The following is a 27,596-nucleotide window of genomic DNA, read 5'->3' on the forward strand; positions in this document are numbered from 1 at the left end:
GCAAAAATTCTGTTCCTACATTTCATCCAAATAAAGCAGTGCGGTCTACGTATTAGTAGCTGAACTCTCACACTATTACTCCTGTCCAAAATGGGCAAGTTCTCTCCTATGATTTAACGTTTCTTTATCACTGTTGGCATCCTGGTTGGAGCTACAATCTCAGCTCTATACTGTTAAGAGATTAGAAGACTTGAAAACCATGCTGACAAGAACAGTTCGTAGCTGAGCCTAAGAGCTACAAGGTGCTTCAAGAGGTCACCTATTCAATTTTTTGCCACAGTACTTGTACAAGTATATGGCGTATGCTTTCATGATTTTCCTAAGATCTCCACTGACATCATTTTGCAACTTTCTAGTACCATTCAGGCCTAGTGAAGGTTTCTCCCCACCTCTCTGCCCCTTCACTCTCCAATGTAAATCTTCACTGCTTTAATTTAAACCCTTACTTACTTCATATGTGCCATGGGGATGAGAAATAGATTCTATACCCTCTACAATCCATCCTTTATATATTAGGCAACATACTCTTCTTCTGCCCAGTCTTCTCAACTTCATACTAACTGACTTACAGGTCTTCCCTTGTAAACCCTGTTGTCTTTTTTTAGTTGACTGGTTCACAATCTTACGCAAGTACAACTTCAGTCAAGGCTTAAAGTCGAAGAATAACTTTACATTCTTCATGCTTCTAGCTCATTGAAAAAAATAAAAAGTGTCTGTTTTGATTACCATAAGACATGGCATCAGTATTTTTGCTTTGGCATCTGATGCTGCCAAGTAACTCTATTTTTTTGAGACAGTCTTCTCAGTTTATTGAATTATTTTTAACTGTACAGCTGCCCTACAATGCGCTTTCACTCCCTTCAAAGCATACTGATGCCTGGGAACGTGATAAGCAAACTCTGAAAATAGGTAATGAAACACCGGCAGACCATCCAAACCTAATCTCAACAGACAACCAGCAATGTCACATAAGATACATTATTCTGCCAAGACCTCATTAACAACCATTCTCCAAGCAGCTTTATGAAAGTTTTGCACCTCTACTAGAGTATTTTCAACTTGGTCTGGCACTGCCCTTGTTATAAAAGGATATTTTTGGTCATCTGCAGACTAAGACAGATATACTGTAAGGTCTTTAAGAAAAATGAAAGACATGTGACATGGGAAATAACAGAAGGTGTCTGAAGAAGGCCTCCTGGGGAAGATGTCAAGTAGTAGTTACAGTGCAGGGACTAGATCAAAGAGGAGAGGACGATGCAGGTGGAAGTCACTGGATCTAGAAGCACTAAGCTTTCTTTGCCCTGGTCCAATCACTTGGGAGATACACTGGCCAGGGAAAAAAGAGGCAGAGAAGGCAGTATCAGAGTGAGAAATCCTGAATTATTTCTTGGCTTTTTTGTATGTTTGGCCACCTCTACTCAAGCACGTGACAGATTATAAAACCCAGAATTATCTTCGTAAGCCACAGTTTAAAATGTTAAAACGCACAACTTGTCCACATATGTCTTTAAAGTACACCCCTATCAGCTTATCAAAATCAGCATATGTCAAATTATACTGTGTACCATCAGTACAGGCTTCTGGCCTATGAACCACAACAAACAGCTTTTAACAGTTAAACTAAACTGAAAAGTTACCCTAAAGATCATCTCAACCACGTAAATAGAGACTTAGCAATACTACCTCTCTCAGAAACTTCATTAATGGCTAAACTATCCCATTTTCCCTCCTGCCTTGAGGACTAAATTGGTTTGATATACATTATTCCTCTAGCAGAACACCTCTACTAACTGCAAAATAAATCAAATTATCATATATACTCAACTTCTGAATACAACCTTTGGACCTATAGCTAATACAAGGAATGCAGCTACAGTATCATCTTCATATTGTAATTTGTCTTTTAAAGCAGCTAAAATGAAGTGAAGCAGAGTGCACAGTTGTTCTACATGTCAATTAGCACAGAAGAAAACATCCAATTTTCTCTATCTGTATAATGATTTCCTAAATAGGTCTAATTATAATTCCACTGCCATCAGTTGTTGACAAAACTGTTTAATGTTTATAGAAACTGACTGTGTATACAATATGTCACTCCATAAACAGTATTATGAAACTTGCAAAATTTAATTATGAAAGTTTGAGATCTGCAGAGGCTGGAATTCTTTTTAAAGCATTCTAGACAGTCAAGTATTTCAATTGCTAGTAGAAACTCTTTCAGATTTTACTACATACAGTATAACAGAACCATCCAGAAAAAAATGTTTTAGGGTATTTTCTATTAAAAAGGCAGATCTGCTATTGTAAAGTTCTTACTATTGTAAGTATTAGTCTCGTGTTGTTTATTATTCAGCCCAAATGGAAGAATAGGACAACCGAGGGAAAATTCAGCTCATAATAATCACATAATAAATAAGCAGTGTACAGTGCAAGTGCCTCAAATTACTTTCAGAAAGGAAATACTGCAAATGGAAAAAAAAAATTTTTGTTTTTACTAAAAAGACATAATTATACTGAAAAGGTCAGGTTTTTATCCCCTTACAATTTTTTCCAGCTGGTCAGAGGCTTATATTCCCTTATATGTTCCCTACATTTATTTAGCACTGATTTCAATAAAATGTAACACTTGTGAGGTCTTCAAATTTGCATTACAGAATTTAATGCTTTACTCAAACAGCAAAATTCAGAATCTGTGGAATACAGTGTAATGAGCTCACTAATTCACACAGGACAAAGATCTAGATCCTGAATACTACCTGTAGCACGACATTTAAAACTCATGTCAAGACTTAGAACAAGCTTAGCTATTCAGATTTCAAACCCTACTTCATATAGCACAGGTTCAACTAATGACTGAGGCTTACATCTACTGTTGTTTCTGCAAAAGAAAAATCCAGTTAAGCTGGTTTAGTCACAACCCTTCACTGCAAATATAACTAGTCAGCCTTTCAGCTCAGACAAAATCCTATATCAACGATAACCCATTCTATAAAAAGATTATATTTTTCCCTCTCCATGTTGCCTTGCAACAATGGTAAGGAAAAAATGGCTACGAAACCTCCTGGAAGCATCAGATATTAAGTTATTTGTTAAGTTTGCTTTGTTTTTATTTGATTTGTTTCTTTGGGACATTTGAGGATAGAAAAGTAGAAAACTAAAAGGAAATAATAAAAAATCAAATTGACACAAAAAGCTAAACACTTGTCAACATTTAAGTATGCCTGAAACTCTCTAATTTTTGCATGTTTAAGTGCTTGTTCATAAAAGATAATATATATCATCACCACAATTATGCGGGAGGCATAACTGAAATACTAAGTAGTTTGTGAAAACAACATAAATCTGTCAGATTTGGGCAAATTTTGGAATATCTATAATTAGAAATAATTTTTTATCCAATTTTCAAAAATGTCAGAAGAATTCTGTCTGTAACACTCTGTATTTCAAGACTTCCTTTTGCCTCCCACTCTTGGGAACTTAAATGATACCAATACGTATGACCTTCCGACATTCTGATGTGATGACGAAGTTCATTAAAGTGTCATGGAGTTCACTGTAAAAGCTTAGCTTACACCAAACAAATTAACTTTCTGGATTTACAGCTCCTAGCTCTGAAATGTGACTTTTGGCTTCAGTGTACAGTGAATGCTGTACATGGGAGTTGCATTCTTTCTGATTCTCCTCTCCGTCCCTCCAGCAGTAGGGGGAGGGCAAGAAGGGGGGGGGAGTGGGTGAACAAGCTGTCTGGCTAGGGTTAAACCACAACAATGCTGCAGCATGAACAAACATTAATGAACATAACATCCATCTGACAAAGGCAAATATAATTTTATTATACAAGTCCAGTTTTCTGACAATTAATTTAATTCCATTTCAATGAGGCACACCTGACATGACAATAAAGGGTTATACACTCCCAACAAAACCAGTGGGAAGCCTTAAACATGGGATGACTTTGAAAACAGAAAAGCAGCAGAATTACAAAACAAACAAAATGAAAATTAAAAGGGCAACCTGAAGATCTACACAAGTAACAGGGGGAAAGATGATCTTTATACCTGAATGAAACTATGACTAACATCCAAGAGAAACTTGGAGGAGTACATACATCAAGAATTCACGTAACTGCCTCTGTAGTTCAAGGTGTGGTGTGATAGGAAAGGATGGGAGAAAAAAAAAAAAAAAAGAAGCAGTGCCTTGTGTGGGGTCACCTCCAGCACCTGATGCCTACAAGGAACCACTGTGGAAAAATCCCCCCAGATCCTCTCTAGGAACTCAAAATGATAGGGTGCCACCCTGAAGTGCCTGTGTCACAGTATCACAGTATGTTAGAGATTGGAAGGGACCTCAAAAGATCATCTAGTCCAATCCCCCTGCCGGAGCAGGAACACCTACATAAGGTTACACAGGAACGTGTCCAGGTGGGTTTTGAATGTCTCCAGAGAAGGAGACTCCACAACCTCCCTGGGCAGCCTGTTCCAGTGTTCTGTCACCCCCACTGAGAACAAGTTTCTTCTCAAGTTTAAGTGGAACATCTTGTGTTCCAGTTTGTACCCATTGCCCCTTGTCCTATCATTGTTTGCCACTGAGAAGAGCCTGGCTCCATCCTTGTGACACTCCCCCTCTATATATTTATATACACTAATAAGGTCACCCCTCAATCTCCTCTTCTCCAAACTATACAGACCCAGCTCCCTCAGTCTTTCCTCATAAGGGAGATGCTCCACTCCCTTAATCATCTTAGTTGCCCTGCGCTAGACTCTCTCCAGCAGGTCCCTGTCCTTCTTAAACTGAGGGGCCCAGAACTGGACACAATATTCCAGATGAGGTCTCACCAGGGCAGAGTAGAGGGGAAGGAGGACCTCTCTCGACCTACTAACCACCCCCCTTCTAATACACCCCAGGATGCCATTGGCCTTCTTGGCCACAAGGGCACAGTCTCGGCTCATAGTCACCCTGTCGTCCACCAGGACCCCCAGGTCCCTCTCCCCTACACTGCTCTCTAACAGGTTGTTCCCTGAAAAATGGAGAGAATACTAGTGGGACCCCAGCATGATCATTCTCTTTAAGTGAATTTTGGTAAGAAGTAAAGCATTTCTTAAATTGAAGCAAATGCTTTTAAATACCTAGGTATGACAGAAAACAAGACTATACTTAGAGTGACATATCAAGCCAAGGTCATTATGTATATTCAGGGTAACTGATTCCCAATTGTGAAGAATGTGGTACACAATTTGCAGTGAATTCTTGAGAAAAATGTTTCCCCCTTTTTTCAGAGGCAACCCTCTAATTTCTCAATTTCTTCTATTATGCAATTCCTCATACTTCGTTCAGTTTTCCAAGCCTTCGTTACTGAATAGGAAAGACACAGCTTATAGAACTTAACTTTGTAATTGATTAATCTATATTACCCATTTAACTGATTTTGGGACCTTCATGACCCAAGTTATCTGCTTAAACTCAGTATTTCACACAATGGTAGGCATATCTTATACCACTGCTGATTATGAAAGTTATTTCCTCGTACAATACTTCTTACAAGAAAACCAACAGTGACACAACTTTCACCCAGTGACATGACTTAGTTTTTATGCAAACTGCATAAACATCCAACTAAACTAGGATGGCTCTCACTGTTCTGTCTCAGGATGCAAAGTCAGAAATTCTGAGTTGACCAGCCTTATCATCACTCTCCACATAAAGAGATGCAAATGCAGTCCTCTTAATTAACATGGGTTTCATAAGACCAAAATCACAAAGACACACAGAAAGAAGATTAAATCTTGGCTTTTAATCTCTTAAGGTCTTTTTTCCCTTTATGTCTTTTAAGAGGCTTACATGAATGGACTCTTTTTTCAAGAAATAAAATCACTCCCTCCTTCCTCCACTCAGCTTATTTCTAAGAAAAGAAATTTTTTTCAAATCTTATTTAACAAATTAATGACTGCAAGTAACAGTTTTCTAATGGAGAAAAAAAAAAAAACACTATTTGTATATACTTCCACATTCCAAATTCACAGAATAAATTCCAATGCAAAAATCAGTTCAATTAAGTTATCTGCTTAATGTTAAGATAAACAACATAGTATAAACACGAAAACTGAAGTGCAGTCTTTTGAACTCTTGTCAGATGTTTCAGCTAATAAGGACCACTAATAAATTATCTTGGAACTATGAGCGCTAATCTGTGAAGACTGAGGACAGAACATCCTGGGGCTGCATGTCCATATTGAGTTGGAACAATACACCCAAGCTGGTCTCCCACACTCCAAAAGAAGTCACCAAGATCTCTTGGCATTCCACAAGCTTTCCTGCTCTAGAACCTTTATTTTGCACATGAATAAACAATCCTCATCCTTGAAAGCACTGGTAGTGTCTATGAGTTGAAATACTTAAAATAGGCAGTTAATCTGAAATCCATCCAGCTTGCTAACGTCTGAGTATAAGACAGACCAGTCTGGACAGTGTTACTTGTTTTGTCTTAACAATAGGAAAGCTTTAGTCAAAAATAAACTAGAAGAACACCCACTAGGAGTTTCCTTGATCTCAGCAATAGCTGAAGGCAACACATGACACCAGGCAATGTAGTTTTTACAGGCATCTTGGGATGAATGCACCAGCCACCTAATAAAAGTAGTTTCTGGCCACTCAGCTAGCAAAAACAATAGTAGGACAATAATTTGATTTAATGGACACTTTTTCAACAGTTCCTTGGTTATCACAGATATAGCTTACTGTGTCATGCAACTTTAGTATGTAACAGAGAAGTCACATCAATTCTGAAGTATTAAATCACAGGAATTACAGGGATCAAAAAACACTCGTCCAGCAGATGCAATGTTGTATAATGTGCTAGGAATACTGTTAGTATTTCTAGTCTTCTCTAAATCACAATATTGTCGAAGAACACAAGCCAACCTAGTACAACATTTTTTTAAATAGTGATCTAGCAGCAAATAAATCAAATTATGAAATTAAATATTTAGAATCAGTATCTTTTTCCTTTACTCTTTACTTCAGATCCATTCTGTCCCACAATAATATGGTAACATAGTTTCTACATTCAAGTAGTAACTAACCAGTAACAAGAATATGATAAACAACTGTAATACATGTATTGAAATACAAACTGTAAGGAGATATCACACTTGATATGTATAACTGTTCTACAATTTCCATTTTGTGATCTTAACCCATTATTTATAAAAAAAATTTTTTAGAAGCTTTGTGATTTCTTTTTAGCCAAACAATGCCTTTGTTGATTGGCATAAATTTTGGTTTGATGTGTTTCGTTGCAGCAGCAACATTAACATGCCACAATTGTTACTGTGACATGTTAATACACCTTGTTATTGAACAGCCCTGGTGTGTCAGCATAGCACTGTAGGCTCCAAGTTGTACACAATCTGTCAGTGTTATTTTGGACCACTATTCTAAGAATTTTACACCAAATTTTTCTCAGCGTCACACATCCAAAAGATTTCTGAGGCTGTATATTTCACTATGGAAAAATCAGTAAGTTTTATCTATCGTTTGCTCCAAAGACCCAAACATGCCCTAATGCCCCAGTCTGGCAAATGAACATGCTGTGCATTCACAGTACTTTTGGGGTTTTAGAAAGCTTTGCAATCCAGAAAAGACTACAGAAATCAACCTATCCATAGCCCTAGTTGCTGAAGTATGTCTCATCAGAGAGGCACTGGACTAGTTCTTGCTAACTTTATTCCCTCTCGTTTTCTTTACCCATACATTTAAAAAAAAAAGGGGCAAAAAAACCTTATCAATCAAGTAACAACCAACCAAACTGCCTGACACGTGAGGTCTCCACCCCAAGAACAACCACACAGGCTGCACTCATGATTCCATGGTAGCAACAATACATGACTAAATGGAATAAGGGATAGAACAAGCAAGATAAACCAGTCAGCTCTGACTGAGGTGGCATGCAGCCACTGGTGGCCACAACAGGGCAGTGCAATCCAGCCTAAGGACTAAGGGGCAGACAAGGCTCATTGGTGCACACTCTGCAACACAGCACATCTCACCACTTCCCTGATGCCCAGGCAGAAGTGCTAGGGAGAATTAACCAGAACTCCTGAGCTAACACCTCAAACACTTTCATCTTCCTCTACATCTGGACAGCACAAAAACTTCCATAATGAAGCTTCTGCATTCTTCAGAAAGCAGTTCCCTCTTCCTCACTGCAAAACTACCAAAAAATAACCAGCAGCTTCCTTTCCACTGCCCTAACACAAATAAAAGCTGTAACTAACCAGTATCACATTCAGTGCTAGGCCCTTATTACTCTTTCCACAGGTCCTCTCAGTGTTTTCACCAACAACTGAAAACAATGCATAACCCTGCATTAGTGTTACAAACCAACACGTTGATTCAAAGTGACTGTCCTGTTGGCTGGTAGAAAGTGTAACTCATAAATTAAAAGTTTACCCAAGTACACTTTGTGACTGCAGAAAAAAAAACAACCCATAAAAACAGAAAATCACTTTCCAGTCTTTATAACTTTGCCAGGCTTTACCCTTTTTCAGTTAATAACCCCTACTGTGTGTGTTTAGCCCAGAACCTAGTATCACTTTTAACTCAACCTGAAAACTGGGAAAGTTATTTTCCCAAACTAGAGAACCACTTCTATCTCTTCCACTAGTAGCAATTTAGTCTCTCACTAGGAGATGGTTTTTCTATTCCAAAGAAAAACAAAAAAAAGTCAATAAATTTCAAAATCACTTACAAAACAGAAATTTCTAAGTCCTTTCTTTGTGTGCCTTGCATTCTTTTCATGTTGACCAGCTTGTAGAGCTACAGGTACACAAATTTACAGCTAATTCACCATGCACCCTGGGGAAAAGACAAAGTAGTATGTCCTAAGGAGTAGTTGTCCTATTTAGCTCCAGAAATGCAGGGTCACGCACTGTGATGGAGACTTGGTTTACCAAATGAACATGGTCTGTGGAGAACAGCATTTTTACAGAAGTGGCCCAAGACTGGTTCTTTTAACTCATTTCTTACATAGGCTGGGGTCCAAAGATTTTGAGGTTCTGTCTAATACAATGTTCCTGAGCATATTTCCAGCATTTGATTATGCCCTCCCAACTGCTCTGGTATGCACTGTTCCTTCCCTTGTTTTCAGTAATTCTTGAAATCCTGAAAAACCAAACCAGTTTGTATACTAACAAAAGCAGTGTTTCCTAATGGAACATAATTTGGATGACTACTTACCAAGCTAATGCCTGCAGTAATGAAGCATTACAATTTTAACTTCACAAACCAATTTGACAACTTCAGGGCTCAGAAACCCTATAAAAATTCTATGCCTTAAAAAAAATCTCAGTTCAGGTGACCTTCAGTCAATATGCAATTGTAGTAGTGCACCAACAACACAAGTATCTGTAAACAAGAATACCGGCTGGGGTGCAACAGAGGAGAGCCAATTCTGCATTTTTGGGGGAAGAAAAATCTGCAACGTTTTTCTGGAGGTCAGTGTTTGTTAAAATAGTTTTACACTAAGATGTTAGGTAAAGTGAAATTAAGTATGAACTGTAATAAGACAAATACTAAATGGAAGCTTGAAAAAAGGTCAAGGAAAAGCACAGGAGAATTAAGTGTCTTACAAACAGCTACCTAAAGAAATATTAATTCAGTTAATCAGAGCCACATGAAAACATCACAGCTGCTGACAGCCAAAACATTCTTGGATTTCAATGGGAAAATCTGGTGCTTCAGGAATGGAGAATCATTAGAACCATAACAGGAAGACAGGATAAAAAAAAACATACAAAGATCACAGCACCCTATTAAATTTTACATGTTATTACAGTTTTCCATAATTATCATTTACATGTATGTTCCCATGTTAAGTAGTTAATTGGAGGTAAATCAAGTAACCAAATTAAAGTTATATGCAGCAAACAGCTAGGAAACGGGACAAAATTAACAACTTAGATTTTTAAGTGAATATGAACATCAGTAAAAGAAGAAAAAAAAACAAACAACAAAACCTGAAGCTAAAGAGTGCTGACTGTAACTCTCTTATCCCATGGTGTTTTGTCATTATATTCACATATCAGCTACTGCTCCAAATTTTAGAGAGATTTGAAAAGAAATAAATGTTCTCTCCACACTTACAGCTATTATATGGCACTGTGAATTATAATACAACAGAAAAAAGGACAGTAACTGTCATTTTTGGTAGTCATACAAAAACTTAAAGATGGAGCTAGGAATTCTATTTATACACTCTATCCAAATCATTTTCTCTAAACAAAGAAAAAAAAAATCTTAGAAAAGCACACAAGAACAATAATTAACAAGTTATTACAACACATTATGGAACACATCATAGAACAAAGGATCACATTTATCCCGTGATTAGCACATAAAACAATCCCTGCAATTTGGACACATCATTCCCCAAAAATCTTTAAACATCTAGGTATGCAAATAAATTCTTTTTTTTTTTGTGTAAGGTTGACAAGGTCAAATCCATTACACTGTAAAGAAATGATGCTGATTTCACTGCAGCAACCACAGTAGGTCAGGAGACACAAGTAGCCTGCAGCTACAGTGGGAATGAGACAGAACTGCAAACCACTTACCACTATTAAGAGTTCATTTCAGCAAATTCTCTTTCCAAATACATTGACTGAATAAATAACAGAAGAATTTAACAGGATTACCATTTACATAAAAAGAAGGGCTATCCTTTATTTTTTCTTTTTTTTTAAGAGTACCACCAAGTACACCTGACAACAATTAGCTTGTCTTAAGATACTAAATGAGCTTTTATATTGTAACTGAGTTGCTCAAGATAAAAAACATCACCCTGTTTCAATGGAAGAGTTTTAGCAAGTTTGAAGAAGGCACCAATAAATATACAAAATTAACATAAGTCAGTCATACCTTTCGCCACAGCTTCTTTATACTTTTCTTTGGCAGAATTTACTTCTTTTATTAGTTGTCTATAGCTAGATTTTAGTTTCTCTAGTTCTGTCTTTGTGACCTTTAAGAAAACGGAAATATAAGAAGTATTAAAAATACTTAATCACACCATATAAAAAAACCTCATAGCATTAGTTTAAGAGAATTAAGAAGATTTATTTTCCAAAATAAGGAAGTTAACACTTCCCAATGGCTTGAGATAATATTAATAGGATATTACACGGTGTAACAAAATCAAATTCAACAAATGCATGGAATGAAGTAAGAGGCCTGGAAACATAGATCTCCATCCACATCAGTGTAATGAAAAATATGTTTAAGAAATCCAGCTAATCTTAAACACTTCCATCGCAATGACAAGATTAAAAAAAAAACAAACACCAAAAAGATGCTTAATAAATCATACTAGATAAAAAATTTCTATGCATGGGAAGGAAAACCTTTAGCATCTTTTAAAAAAGTCAGAGTTTTTAGGTATTACGCTTCCTAAAAATGGCTTAGAAACTGCAACTGCAACCAATCTAGCTGTTTTAACACTTAAACCCTAAATAGAAAAAAAAAAGGGGGGGGAGGGGAAACAAACAAACAAAAACCCCAAAACAAATTCTTGTGAACCACTGCACAGAAGAACCTTCTTGCAGTGGAAGCAACACCACTGAACATGACATTTTTGATCAAAAAAATAAAATAAAGTTGTCTCTTCTATCCCCTACTTACATTCACTGTTCACAAATAATCACAAATCATGAACTTGCAAACAAAAGCTAGTAACAAACTGGCCACTACAATACCAAAAGGGTGGCATATATAGTAATGAAAAGTAAAAACTCTGACAAAAATACACTCAAGATGGGAAAAGAGGAACTTGGTGTAATGGAAGTACTTTCCACAATGAATGTGCAGAAAAGGAAGTCCGTTCTACAGAAAAACTGTTCTCTCACAGCTGGCGCAAAGAAAGCTGGAGTTCACAATTCTCCATTTTTTCATGAGGCAATGCCCAGATACCACTGCTTTTACCCTTAACGAAATTCTGCAAAGACCCTGTAAGCTGCTATCTACAGCTTCTATTTCTGTATCAACTGTGCAAAGACTTAACTTAAAGGCATAACTTCTCTACGCACAGATATCATATTCTCATCTGATAGTTCTGCACACTGTAAGTTATAATCACCATTGTTGCTATTACAGACAAGAAAAAAATTATGACAAACAAAAATTATTATAAAAACTCTATGAGAAACTGAGAAAAAGATGAAGTTAGGAAGTAATGGACACAAGACATAAATAACAAGCAACTGTTTCTCTTAGGAAAAACTGGAAAATAAAAGGCAGCCTTTGTAGCAATTACAAAACGTATTTTACTGATTCTCAGACTGTGTTCTTCCAACAGACAAATCCAAAACCAAGAGCACCTCCATCCCCAAATGACACTTAACTAAGTCAAGAATTATCTTAAGTCAAGGTTGTACATGCATTGTATGCACAGCTGCATATAAAATAAGGAAAATGTTCTTTACTGCGAGGGTGGTGAGACACTGGAACAGGTTGCCCAAGGCAGCTGTGAATGCTATATCCCTGGCAGTGTTCAAGGCCAGACTGCATGGAATCTTGGGTGACACGGTTTAGTGTGTGGTGTCTCTGCCCATGGCAGGGGGGTTGGAACTAGATGACCTTAAGGCCCTTTCCAACCCTAACTATTCTACAATTCTCTGATCTTAAACCCAGTTTTTATAGAAAAGCCCACCTAACTAGCACAGTCTTTTACTTTTTTTCCTCAAATTTCATGGGGGAAAAAAACAAAACAATATCTGAACAGGAATTGGAATAAATCTACAAGATATGAGTTCTGCATTTGTGTAAAAGCCGTGGTGGTCCACTGTCATTAAGAATTTTACCTAAAGATTCCTCAGTGAAGAGGTGTCTAAAAAAAGCAAAGGATGATACATATGCATTTCACCTAAAGTAAAACACTTTTTTTTTTGCCACTGTATCCTATAAATATAAGCTGCACAGACACTGACCTTCACAAGGTTTGGATAATGTCCTGGGAAGTAACAACTATATTGCTTCTGTGGGTAACAAAAGCAGAAGTAATACAGAGACTATGAGAAGTATTCTGAATTCCTGGGAACCATTCTTTAAGTGTTCCAGTTTGAACAAACAATGTCAGCTAACAATGCAAGAGCATATCATATCTAACCAGAATGCTATTCAAATGCTTCTTAGGAAAATCAGGAAGGGGAAAAAAACACCCAAACAACAATGCAAGCTTATTCATCAGGATGCAAAAAATATTTGCATGGCCATGCAGCCCATAATTAAAATCAATATGGTTTTTGAGTGCTCAATATATACTATATTTTTTTGAAAAGTCTTATTTTAAAAGACAGCTTTAGTAGAGTTTTTATGAGAAATTAACAGAAAAAAAAACATGTTTTGTGCAGTTTCTTTTAAGAGTATATCTGTACTTCCAACAGCCTTGTTTCATCTAGCTTCTCTTACATTTCTTTCTTTCTGATTCCATTTCCTAATTCTTTATGTATTTAATCTCTATTATTTCTAACATATACAATTTTATCTCTTCTTCCACCCTGAGTGTTTTCAGACATGCCAATCCGTAAGTGGCTGTGAGCGATTATTTGGCTTGGGAATTTTATCAGATAAGATAGTCAACTGACCATGCAAAAAAAGGATGTATTCCCCACTGTCAATACCTGGTAAAGATGCCAAGATCCTAGCATATCATGGGAGCAGTCCCATTAGAGCCAACACATTTAACCTGTTTGCTCCTAAAGTTCTTCTCATAACTGGATGAAGAATTTTTTACTCATCAGTCCATGACATTTGTACTGTACTACTCAGATGTTATAATTATACTACTCTAACTTTCAAACTCTCTGCTGGAACAAAGAAGAAACAGTGCTTCTCCTTCTCTCTGCAGACCTTCCAAATTATAGATCTGAAATTTTTGACATTTTCAGTTAAACTTACCCCAGAGCACCTGAATGAAACCGTGATTTCTGTCAGCTTTACTGACTATATACACTGCTTTCAACATAAGCAGGACAACTGAGATGTAATAGAAAAGGCCCTGAAGACCTCCATCTGCAGCCATAATGTTTGGTTTACACTTGATTTATATTTTAGAATAGAGACTAGAATCCTGTCCCACCCAAAATAGTCTGGACTATCAAGCGCATTCATTCACAAATGTTTTCAGTGCCCTGGTCCTATGGATGTCTGGAGTGGAATGAGAACAGGAAGAGAGATGGAACAGAGAAGCATCCAACAGAATCATCCTTTAATGGAACAAGAGCATTTCCAGTGCTATTTGTTCATATAAATTCATATAAAAGAAATTTGTTCATCTCTGCCTTGTCAGCTAAAAAGGGAGAGAAAATGTAGAGGAAACTGCTAAAATTTAAACTAGATTCTACATATCACAAATCACAACTTTTTTCATCGGACAACCATAACCACAAAAATAATGCACTCTCAATATACAACTTTTAAACATACGAAACTATAATAAATTTATAAAGTACAATTAAATAACATACCTTGTACATCTCTGCTTCAATTTGTTGATGAACACCTACGAAACTCTTCTTAACCTGCTGCTTATCTTTGATCATCATTGTAAGCCTATGCAAAGGCCCGGAATTAAGGTCTTCTGCATGCGTCTTCATTATTTTGCTCAGCTGTTCTGTTTGCTGTACCACAAGCAACCAAGACTATAAAAAAAAGTACAAACAGAAAACACTCACTTATTCTGGCTTACAAATAACCAAACAATGAACATGAACTACATCATTTAAAATTCAGTATAATCCATGAAGAAAAAAACACGAATTTTAAACTTACCCAAATTCACTTCCAAAATAAAAGTTCTTCCTACTACAGGAAAATCATGCCTTGAACTTACTCATAAAACCATAAAAAAAGCACCAGAGACAAAAATACAGTACTGTAGGTTCACCCTTCAGCATTGACTTAGTACTTCTAAACACTGATGAAAGCTTTACAGCCTTTTTCTGGAATACATCCCCAACACCCCTGGCAACCATGTTCACATGTCCTTTGTTCTCCTGTTTCCCAGTTACTCTGTTCAAGCTGACTTCTCTTGTCTAAATACCTCACAGTAACATGCATTTGAGTGGTTACTGTTTAAGACCTGCTTCACATAACCGACAGCATCATTCAGGCCTCCAGTACCACAGCATAAAGTGCTAATAGCTTAAGAGACACAAAGAGTTACTCCCGTCATAGTAATCTAGCATCTTTCTGTACCCTTATTTTAATAACTTCCTTGACCACTCAGTCAATCTTCAGGACAGCTTAATGTGCTGTGTGTGGCTTTGAATTTTGATTAAAAAACTCTAAGGTAAATAGAGACACTTCCAAAGTCCCACAGATAAAAATACAAAATTAAAATTCTGCTCAAACAAAAGCATTTGCTATCCTAAAGATCTTTGTCACAGCCTGTTGACAGGAACAGTACTGTACTGCTTAGCAAGAACCCCCTGACACTGAATACTATGCTATATCTGAAATTCCAGAAAGGCTACATGCCATACAATTATCAGGTTTTCAAGGCAGCTAGTACACTAGCTTCACTAGCATTTATTTTACTCTTACAAAAGACAGAAATCCACCTTAGATCATCAAAGTTTAGAAAAATTGTTTGGTAGCTTTGAGGGTTTCCTTGCATCTCAGATATAAACACACATACACCAAAAATATATACATAATACTTCCGTGTCTACATGAGAATGCTGCAATGCAAACTGGATTCTTGAGAAAGAAACAAAAGGTAGTTAACTCCTGTATATATTATACCATCTTTAACATTTCCGTCAGTTTGTAAACAACCCATAGACTGGTTATCTCAGACTATCTGAGCTGTCTTTATGTTGCAGCTATCTCAGACTCCTTTAAAGTCTGGTGGTCTAAAATATCATGGCCTAAAGCTCCCCAGCTACGGCTGAACACTTTTCCACCTCTCCATTAAAGAAATCTTTCCAAATGACATCAGAATTATTGAACAGTTTGGCAGTGTTGGCTCACCCTAGACCATGTTGCCCAAGGCTCTGTCCAACCTGTCCATGAAAGCTGCCAGGGATGAAGCATTCACAACTTCCTTGGGCAACCTGTTTCAGTGCCTCACCTCCCTCACAGTAAAGAACTTCCTCTTCAAGCTGTATTGCATAAACTAAAAATGTCATTAAACACCTGTCTGAGCAGAGCAGTTCTTGTGGTTATAGAAGGGTTTATAAGAGCACTTTCAGAGGTGAAAATGTAGTGAGAGTTCTCCATTTTCTTTACAGCTGATTTATCACTGATGAGACAAGTACCATTCCCATCAACCCTCAAAATCACAGGAAAAGCGTTTTCCAACAGGACAAGTGCTCTGAAGAAATACTTAGCTTACAATCCACCAAATGAACACGAATGAATCAGAAACACAGCAAAAACTTCCATGTCAATTTAATAAATAAATAAATAAATCCTTTGTACATTTTCATGTTCTCTACATCCCTCTTTCAATACTGACAAAACATAAAGATTTACATAGATTGGTAAGATTTCTGTGTTTTCTATGACTAATTTTAAAATAGGAAAAGCTAAAGTGAAAAGGTATACCTGAGGAAAACCTTAAAAAGTAGATTTATGTGGGTCAGAAAAGCAGCCGGGTAGAGAATAGCAGAAAAGGCAAAATGTTTTCTTTCACAGAAAATAACCACAGTCCAGCAGAACCAAAAAAATAAAGTATTTTTTCGTTAAAGAATATTTTTTAGACATGTACACAAAAAAGTTTATATATATACAGAACAGAGCTGTTGGTAAGCACTTAAAAACCCTGTTTTTATAGCATTAGCAGTTTATGCCACTATGCCATCCAGCAAGTTTGCTGCCTCTGCATAGAATAAACATAGGACAGATTTTCCCAAACATCCTTTCTCTCAACATGCTCACGCTTGCTGTCTGCTTAAAAAGAAAACAAAAACAAACAATGGCACACACACAAAAAACAACAACAACAACAACAACAAAAAACCTAATCAAACAAGCAAAATCAGAGAGTCACAGAATCTAGAAAGGTTGGAAAAGGCCTTTTAGATCATCAGTTCCAACTATTACCCCAGGAAAAAAGCAGATATTTTCGTATTTGGTTTTAATGCCACATAATAAGAAATATTCAGTATACAAGTATTTCAAATCCTAGAAGATTCAAGATGCTAGATTTATGTCCCATAATATTTGGGTCATACTTGGACTCTGTAAAAGGTGAGGAAGAGAGAAAAAGTATCATGAAATAGTAAATTAGCATGAGGTGAGTGAGGTAAGCAGTATTTTGGACATTTTAACCACCAAAAACAGTAAGGCAATGTGTCACTACACAACTTTAAAATTCAAGGTGACAGTGACATTTCAAGGCAACCTCATACAAAAGATCTGTCAGTACCATATGAATATATTTGCTGTTATATAAAGATGTAGAGATCAGGGATTCTATTGATATCATTGAAAGAAAAATGGTATCTCTTTAAGAGAAAAGAAAAAAAGAAAGAAAAAAGGAACAAAATAATCCTGAAAGAACAACTTGTTTTCCAATTTGTGCCCATGTCCAAAACAAGATTTCAAAATATGACACACATGTACTGCTCTTCAACGCAAAAGGAACATGGCTTAAGTCAAATCTCCAGTTTTTTAAATTTATTTGCTCACAGGAAGTGCCTATGTTACAGACATGAACCAAGGCAGACTGAGCTAGCTATACGAAGGTTAAAGATTGCTTGTACTTTATAATGCTAAATACTCTGATTTGTCTTGCTCCTTTACTTCTCTTGCCCTAATCCACCCTGTTTCATTGGCTAAAAAAAAATTGGAAGACAGTTTAGCTAGCACATAAGAGCAATACTAGTGGGGCAGCAATAGCCACATCACCAATAATTCTATACAAAACTTCAAGATCCAAGAGTAGAAAGCTTGAAGACAACCCTGACTTCTGCCTATCTTAGTCTAACAACAATGCCTTCATGTTTATTTACCAAAATCATCACGACCTATCTGTAATAAACTATGTAGAAGAAACATAACTGGGTGAAAAGCATTTCAAATACACCATCAAAACACACAGATTAGGAAAAAAAAAAAAAAAAAAAAAACAGCACTATATCAATTTACATGACAAAAATTATTGTGGCAGAGTGAAGCAGCAACAGGTTTTACTCTAGATAAATGTTGTGCAGTGCTACTTTTGGGGCAGCTGAAGCAGGACAGATGTAACTGCACAGCTTTCAAGTCGCACACCCCACCACTTTAATCCAGCATAAATCAAGGCTGCTTCACAAGGAGCAGTCACGTTGCTAATGCTGCGCCATAGCTAGTGCTCGAGCAGCCACACCATAAACCCACTACATAAAAACTGCTCTGCCTAAAACTTAACTTTACCCAAAAAAGGGTGCTTTCCTGCAGAGATGAGATCAGATTCATGCTAGTCTGAAGAGACTGTGGAACCATTGCTGTAACAGAAAGGGAGGGAATTAAGTAAACTCTTAAAACAGAGTTTTCCCTAGTCAGGATGGAATTCCAATTCAGAAGTGAAGCATACAAACAGGTGAAATATGCAAGTTTACTTCAACATTACCTTTACCAAACTTTCTCTAAATCTGAAAATTAATAATTTGGAGGAAGGAAAGCATTACCTTTATAAAAACAAAACACACTCATTTTAAATTGGGTACAAAATAACTTCACAATTACGAGAAACATCCTAAATTAATGTTTTGTTTTTACAACACATGCTGCAGTGTGAACGACAGCTGGAATGCTAGGCTTTGCCTGGTTTCCTGGCATTTTTCTATTTCTGTCACAAATTCTATATAACATAAATAATAGTTCCTATTTAACTGTCTTAAAAGAAAAGCTTACTATAGCATGCTGTAATTTCAAAACACTAAACAAAGTAACAGGCTCAACCCAGGGACTAAAACACTGAATTTCAGAATTCAGGATTGATTTCTACTTCAATTATTATTTTCAAAGCAAGATTGGAGCTCAAGTTCTGCATATTCCACTAAGGAACTGGAAGGAGCGCATTTTAACTACTCCAGCAAGATTAACTCCCAAGAAGCTGAATGAAAAGAAATCCAACTCAAACTAAAGCAAGCAAAAACAAATAAAAAATCTAACAAACACTGTTATTTCAAAAGATACTCCAAATTCAAAGTAGTCTTACCTTGGACACGTTGCTGATAAAATCCAATTGACAAGTGTTCTCTTTATCTACTTGATTACAAAGATTCTGTAAAGTAGAGGCATATTCCTTATCACTTTTTACTCGCATAACCATAAATTTCTTCACTGTTTCCAGCAGTCGCAGCTCCCAATCTTGCAGTTTTAATAAAGCATCATGAGAGTACTTCAGGTCACCTCCAAACCCCATTTTTTAAGGCACTATATACCACACAGGGGAAAATACAGGCTCTTCACCACATCTGAAATCAGAACAAGATTCATGAGACACTATCAAAGACACTTCCAATGTGACAAAGAGAAACTATTAATGCCTAAACCCTGAAATAACTTATCTGCAGGATTAACCACATACATATACTTCTTAAAAAAAAACTGAAAGGAGAGTCAGTGTTTCAAACACCCACCTATGACTGGAAGAGATATCGGGCTGTTCTCCAGTTTCCTTCTGCAAAATGTACCTCTCTAACTTAAAGAGAAACTATGGGGGAACACATAAAAACATCTAAGACAGATACTAAGGACCAATCCACTTACTTAACCAAGTAAGTATAGCTGACAGTATTTCCACACAAGGACTGCCAACTACACTGCCAACACTCCTGGTGACCCAGAATGTTTGTTTCTGGTGTTTACTCTCCTCTGAGCACAGAAAAATTCAAATAAAACATCAGCTCTCAAGCAGCACATCTGTGGAAAATGGATAACTAGTTAGAAGCTAGCTTGCTCCTAAACATTAGCAGGCCATTAAACTTGCAGATTAGACCTCCCAAAAATCAGAAAATATCCCAAACAAGGCTCCCCATGTAATTGTCCATTGCTCCCCTGTGGAACACATTAGAGGGGAGACCTTCAGTTCATACAGTTTCCCCTAAGGCAGTCCAGTCTTACTGTACTAAATGAAAACCATTTGATAAACAGCTAAGAAATGCTGCCTTCTGAAATCCTATGACACAACTGCAGGTCAAAGTCATTTGTTTGAGCTAGCTCTAAAACACCTTCCTGTAATACTGATAAACATGCAGCCGCATCATAGAAGATCTGAAGGCACACAGTAATTTCCACAGACTTCCACAAGTTTTGTAATCCTGTTTTTTGATATACACCAAGAAACTGCTCCTACACTAAGCAGCTTCAAATTAGGTAAGATAAATTCACATTAAACTGCAATTACAGCTCTTGACTGCAGTGCAGACACAGCCTGCATACTCAGTCACAAATTCTTGCACCCCAGAAAAGTCCTGGCTCTTTTGGACACAGGAGTATCGTTTTTTTCATAGGCTTTTAAATTGCTACTTAAATCAGCAGAATGTATTTCAAATATTAACAGACTCATTTCCTAACAGCCCATGGGGTGGAGAATCTTATTTTATGCTGAGGACTGAGACACTTAAGCTAATGACAACACTGTACCAGCTAATACTGGAATGTACAAGGGTTTAAGAGCAGACTTTTCAGTGTCTAGTATTTTTAGCCTATCAAGTATCAAGAAAAAAGCAAGACGTTACTGGCTTCAGTTACCACCAAAAAATTCAGAAAATGTTGCAGATCAGAACCTGAAGACTGATTCCCAGGACCCACTTCTCTCTTCATGCAGTTCCCTGACTCCATTAGCTTTTCCCATGAGTTATGGAAATAAGCCTCGTCCACTGCGTATTTATTCTCAGAACACAAACCATACCATGTTGTTAAAGAAACAAAGATCTGATAAAATAGTAAGAATAGTACCATCTTATTATGTGTCTACACAAGCAAGACAAGTCAAGGTTGTATGAGTAACCTTAAATCTATCTTAAGCCTTCATATTCTCTTTAACTTGAAGCTGTATATTTTAGTTAGAATTCTTGCTGATGGCTAGGAGCTCAGTCATAAAGAACAACAACAAATAATTAAAAAGGGTGGACTATGTCATTATTAGTTGTATTAAGGATAATTTCCCAGTTGAAATTTAAGAAGTCTTGCAAAACTACCAATATTTTAGTAAGACAAGAAAAACAAAACATCTTAAAGCACCTACTTACTAACATGACTGAATCACAATTTGTGATTTTTTTTTTGACACTCTTTAGACAAATACTTACTTTTGTGATCAAGCTAATTTTTCTCTTAGCACATTTTAGCATATTACCTAAATATCCTTTAGCTATAAAAAAGATAGCACCTTCCTTTTCTTACACCCCATATTCAGAAAAGACAGGAACTGAATGTCAGGATGCAGTCTGGCCTTGTGCTATGAGTAAAGTGCCGACTTGCTTGCTTTTACTCTAACCTAGTGCAATGAGTAAAGTTTGTTTGTTTTCACTCTAACCTCTGTCTTTTACTGAGAGGTAGGAAGGCAAGAGCAAGAGGAAATATTCTCAGCATATGGTACTTCAGCCTGCTTCTACCGACTCACTTTGGAGCCATACAATTTCAAAAACCAATAGAAGATACAACATCTCACTCTAGCCTGTTTAGCCTCCCTTCACTAAGTAGTTATTAGATTTTTTTCTGATTGCACTATTAGATGACTGGGTACCTAGATAAATTTGTACAAATACTGGACTGTGGTCCTGGTTTTAAATTATTCCATTCACCATGGCAGAAGCAGCACAGTAAAAATTAGTTTTTCAAAACTATTAAGATTCTGATTCTGTTAGGCTAATGAGCATAAATAAAGTCTCAGAGCTGATGATTCCCAAATGGAATCTGATTCAAAGAAAGTAAGAATTTCTTTCTTTTTAGAATCACTATCAAAAGAACAAGCTAATCACTGACAGGAAATCACTCAATGTACATTTAACAACATACTGTGAATGAGCAAGCAGACCCTGAACAGCAATAAATGTAAGCATAGTTACTGAATACACCTTATAATTTGTCTTCACCACCACCACAGTGAGGCAGTCAGATTTCAAACAAAGTAATGTTAAGTTTCGTCAGTGTGACAGTAAGAAAATTCAACGAGCCACATAATTCCTCAATATTGTAGCACTTCCTTCAACAAATAAAGCCAATATTATAGCATTAGTAGTCTTCCTGAATTCCAGCAACATCTCTGAAGCAAGCAGTTTTCATAGCAAATCTACATTTAATTTAAAGATTGCAATCTGTTCATGATGCATGACGGTGGCCATACCATGACAGACCCTGTGTGTCTGACAATGGCTGAAATCATATGAGCAGGGAGCACATACATGGCAATACTTTTCCATGATGCTGTCCTACTTTCATAACAACTGGTGCTTTCTCTTATATACTGCCACGAAATATATCCAAGACTGTGACTGCAAGTCTTAAAATAATGATGGATCTACATGCATCAGTTGGAACTTGTGGTTTTACAATATCGATGGCAAGGTAAGCAACTGATAAACTACAGACAAGAAGCACACCTGACCCCCAATTAAACTCAGAACAGGAAAGCACAGAACACATCTGGCCCCTGCAGAGGGAGCAATATGGAATGGGCATGGTACACGGTATACCATACTCACTCTTATCTGCTGTCATCTCCCTTGATCCTAAATCTACATGGACTGCAAGTCACTTAGCATGGCTTATAGTTTGCCTCCTAGAAACATTAATAATACTGCAAAATTGGAAAATAAGAGGACTTGGATTCAGGTGACAAACCCCCAAATGCAAGGCTTCTGTAGTGATTTAAAAACAGTTTTATAATAGATGACCAATTTGTTAAGTCCAACTCAGTTTCTGAATGTCAGGCTTATGGTATTTATATTCTATTAAAACAGTGAAGTGACTCATTTTTAGGCCTCCGTCCACACCGTAAAAGAAAACTGAACTGTTAAATAATTGACATTTCTGTAAGTGTAGGATCTATTCCTGGAATGTTCAAGACCATGAAACACAAAACATATGATTTAACTACTAATTGTTTATACTAACCACACTTTCAGTGTTTTAATGTGAAATGCATGGAACATGAACCAGCAGAATTAATACTTCTTATGGAGCTACTGCCATCAATAAACAAAGTTGTACTCTAAAGCTAGCCTGATCATTTCAAAATTGTCTAAATATTAGTCCACTCAAGGTAAAATAGCCAGGTTATTTTCAGGAAGGCTTTTCTGCAAAAGACAGCTCACATACCTTAAAAAAATGTCCTCAAGAAATGATCCTTAGTGCACTTCTATGTCAGCAGCTACTTCTGATTTTCACTTTATGAAATATACTTCTATTTTCTGGGGACTCTGGGAAAGAAACAGAGATCAATCTTTTTCATTATTTCAGCATTTTAAAATAAATTTTGAAACTTAAGGTTACGTAAGTTGCTTTGCGTTTTCAGACCAGAAGTCAGATATAGATATTTATTTTTTTAAGATCATTCAAGAAAACCAAAAGAGCAGACTTCTTAAATGACTGCAAGCAGCAGTAGGCTATCACTTCATACACCCAGATCTGAGGGAAGAAATTATTTGGCCTCTGCACATGTAACCAAAGATTGCAGTTTTTTAAGTTCTTGGAATTTCTTACGACATAGTGTACTGTAGCCATAAAATTGAATAATTTCATTTATTTCTGAACTTTGTCCTTGACAAAACAAAAAGGAAGCCAGTTAATAAGGAAAATGAAAGCATGAAAGGACAAAATTCATCATATGAAAGACAAACTTAGTAGCAGTATTTTCACAGCACTGTAAGAAAACGAGCATCAACATTAAGAAACGGACCAATCAAGACACAGACATTTCTTATATGGCTCTAATTACTCCAATATCTGGAGCAGTAAGAGGTCAGGCTACTGTAGCACTAAAATTTCAAGTTGTAACTCTGAACTGCAATCTAGGTGAAGCAAACGGAAACAGAAGGCTGCATCTTTGAGGTTTTATATTGAAAAAAAGGATATAAAAAACAGGCTTTGCTATAGCTTACAAGTGTTACCTACATCTAGACCAATATTAAGTGTTCACTCACACTCTTATACCAGAATGTCTCATCTAAAGATTTAGCTTTAGATGAGACATTCAGTATTAGTTTAGCAATGCCTTTTTAAGAAAGGGCATATTGAGCAAAACTGAAAGACAGAGTGTGTAAGGATAAAGAAAACAAAATTATTTTCAAGATCACCACTATGTAAAACAAAGCTCTAATCATGGACACATTTACAAAATCTTATGAAGGGATAGCTTTATTTTATACTGAAGCAGCCATTATTTAGTATTCCCTTCTGGTTACTTAGTGACATTCTAGAAACAAACTGCTGCCTAATATAAATACGAAACTTCAGTGCTCCATGACCAAAAATAGAAAAGACTGTATGTGATGCTTACATGCAGCTACTGTAAAAAAACAGCAGCTATGCAAGCAGAAAAGAAAGAAAGGAGGGAAAAGAAATGCAGCAGGCTAGAAGCATTACAAAATCCACTACATTTTTAAGAATAGATAACAAAAAATACTTGTTGCAAAGCCCAAGAGAAAGTCTTCACCAGCAAAAAATTACAAGAAAGAGCGAAAACATTATAGTGAATTTGGCTTCAGTCCCCTCATCACACATACAAACCAGCTGGAAAAACCAGCATATCACTGGACAGGAGCACTAGTTTTAACCCCTTTCCTGGTTCAAACAGGACTCACGAAAGTAAAACACATACTACCACCAGCACCTGGCCACATTTAGATTTCAAGCAGATGTTAAAGCTCCACCTTTTGCTCTCTGCACACAGTCAAAAAGCCCTTTTCTTTTCTTTTCTTTTTTTTAAGAAAAAAAAAACTCCTTTATCACTTACAGTAGAATAGAGAATTGTTTGTCAATATAAAACTAAAATGCAAACCCAACTTATCTTTAGAATTCTAATTATTACTGACTTTTTATCTATGTGCATATTTTCATCTGCATACAGGTCATTAGTAGAATGTAAAACTGGTAATACAAGTCCAATACTGATCTAACTGATAGGTGTATACTAGCTAGTACACAGAGGTATAATAAAGGCTTGCCAGGGAGCTACACAGCCATCTGTAAGAGAGCAATAAAATGCTACAGGACTCCTGTTGCTGTTTCTGAGCTCAAGCACAGTAGAATTTTATAGTTACAAACAGCTTGCTACCTCAGTGAAATAAACCACTAGATAATGAAGATATAAAAGAAAGAATTAAAAGATGATAAGATAGAGCAGAAAACCTAGGATGATCTGTTGTTTTCTGAAATTACTGCTGAGACACTCAAAGACAATCCTACATCAGATCCCTTGTATACTGGGAATAGGTAAAGCATTCTCTCAAAATGAAGCATCAGAAGGGCATTTAAAAAACATCAAATTAATAGTAAGAATTCACCAGAGGCAGATCCTATTCAGCTGATGTGTTAAAGCATCATAAAATATGAAATTGCCAAACTATTAGTTCTGTAAAAATTCAGGCTTAAGGTGACCTAACTAAAGAGGAATGGAGAATGGAAAACATATCATTTTTTTTCAGTTTGACAAGGCAATCAGCAGAAGCACAACAAAGACAGTCTGACTTCATACCAGGCAAGGTAGTGAAAATCATACTGAAGAATTTGTAGACTGGAATAATAGGGAGAATAAAAATACACCACTGCTTTTGTAGGGAAAAATCATGCTTTGCAATTTGAAGAGCTCTTTGAAGTAATCAAGGATCCTGCGGGTAAAGGTGTTGAAATTAGTGGTGAACAAAAGATTTCTAAGAAGTTTCTGCTGATGTTTCTCACTGGAAGCTATTACAGAAGAAAAGACCTTGCAGGGTAAGACTTAGACAAAGACTCACAGGGGAGAGAGTCAGAAGCCTCACCAGAATCTAAGCCAGGTCTTGGACTGCTGTTCAGAATGGTCACCTGCATATCTGTCGTTTCACATATCATCTGTGCTTACATTTCCAAATTATACAAGATTATTATGAGCAATCCAAACTGACACATGATTAAAAAATTTACATAAGAACTCCAGAACACTGAGCAACAGCATATAAAACAGCAGATGAAGTCACATGTCTGTAAATGCAATGTAACACAGTGGGAGAAAGAACTGTAGGTTATTTAATGCCACTACCAGAAAAAGGCCTGGTAGTCCCTGAACATATACCTTCAAAAGTATTTGTTCAGTGCTTTGAAGTAGTCAGGTTAGGAACCATCCAGAATATCAGGGTTTTTTAAATGAAGGGAAAAGAGAACATAACATATTCTTATACTGCTGACACATTTGTGCTGTTCTAAACCTTCAAATTATTCTAGCTCATGAAGAATGCAAAGCATCAAAAATGGTATAGGCATCACTGCTCAGAATATGGAGCAACTTCTGCACAAAGAAAGTAAAGAGAATTTTTTAGCTCACAAAACAGATAAGTATGACAGGGTGTCAGATCAAAGCACCAAAAAAAAAAAAATGATGATAGCATGAAGTGACATGGTATGTCAGATCCCTGAAGTGTTTCCCAGAACACGGGGACAGCAAATGAAATTTTTAAAAGTTGCTCTTGAGTACTTCTTTGCCTAGTAAACAATTAAAGGAGAGAATTCAATGTCTAATGATACTTTTGACACCAAGAAACAAACAGGTTAAAAAATTACGATAGAAATTCATGAAAAAGGCCACAGATCTGTTTAACAGCAGAACTTCAATCTCAGGAAGTCTCTAAACTGCAAAAGCAGGACAGGACCTACTATTCTTCCTTTGTGCCAACATCCCTTCTTACCTGACTCAATCAAGTGAAGTCTGTTATCTCAATACTTGCTCACATACAAGCATCTTCACACAGTGTGCTCTCACTCTGTTATCCCTGCAGCTGCATGAAAAACAGCTTTCCCTAGCAGGTTTTGCAGCTGTGATCTTATTAAAAACACATGCAAATATGAAGGAATGAGCTCTGCCAAAGAACTGGATTTCACTTGTCAGTAATATCAAAAAAATACACACACAAACCAAAAGAAAAAATAAAACAAAACAAACAAAAACAAAAACAAAAAAACAAACCCCACAAATAAAAGAATGACAAGATACACTTCCTTTTTTGGATATAAAAAGTTTTCATTTACCTGTTGGAATTCTTTTCACATGTGCAAGTGGTAGTAATAGACACAATGAAAGTAAGTCACTAATAATCATGTAGGTATAAGGCTTACTATGTAAAGACCCTATCTAATACTTTCCTGTTCCACCAAAGTACCACCGAAAGATTTTTGTCAAGACACAGTCTTCTCAGGCTATCTGATTTAGCACTCCCTGCCCTTAGCATGAGGAAAAAAGTTTCTCAATGACCAAACCTAACCTTCCCCACTCGGTGACTGAGGAACAGAGAGGAATGACTAGTAACTTCTGTGCAATCTGAATATACCAGTTTTGGACTAAGCTATTTTGATACTTTCAGTTCTTCACTTTAAATCATTTTCTAGACCACTGCTGTCCTCTGAACACCCTCCAATGAGAC

General features: G+C 36.6%; 1 protein-coding gene across 4 annotated transcripts in view; it reads right to left on the reverse strand.

Moving 5' to 3' along the window:
* Positions 1 to 27,596, reverse strand: part of LOC133223906 (tyrosine-protein kinase Fer-like) — a 48,432-nt gene that overhangs the window by 12,008 nt on the left and 8,828 nt on the right. For 3 of the 4 annotated variants that reach the window (XM_061375033.1, XM_061375043.1, XM_061375053.1), the window contains exons 2-5: positions 23,305 to 23,405; positions 19,196 to 19,454; positions 14,514 to 14,687; positions 10,915 to 11,014 (exon numbers count right to left, since the gene is read on the reverse strand). In XM_061375033.1, coding sequence (XP_061231017.1) covers positions 10,915 to 11,014; positions 14,514 to 14,687; positions 19,196 to 19,402 — 481 coding nt within the window. In that variant the 5' untranslated portion in view covers positions 19,403 to 19,454; positions 23,305 to 23,405. Of the gene's footprint in view, positions 1 to 9,012; positions 9,160 to 10,914; positions 11,015 to 14,513; positions 14,688 to 19,195; positions 19,455 to 23,304; positions 23,406 to 27,596 lie in introns of those variants that run through there. The other variant, XM_061375060.1, reaches the window with a different exon arrangement.

This window comes from Neopsephotus bourkii, unplaced genomic scaffold (genome assembly GCF_033783945.1).
Source record: "Neopsephotus bourkii isolate Nb327-2 ecotype Australia unplaced genomic scaffold, CSIRO-AGI_Nbou_v1 NB_178, whole genome shotgun sequence".
Taxonomy (NCBI): domain Eukaryota; kingdom Metazoa; phylum Chordata; class Aves; order Psittaciformes; family Psittacidae; genus Neopsephotus; species Neopsephotus bourkii.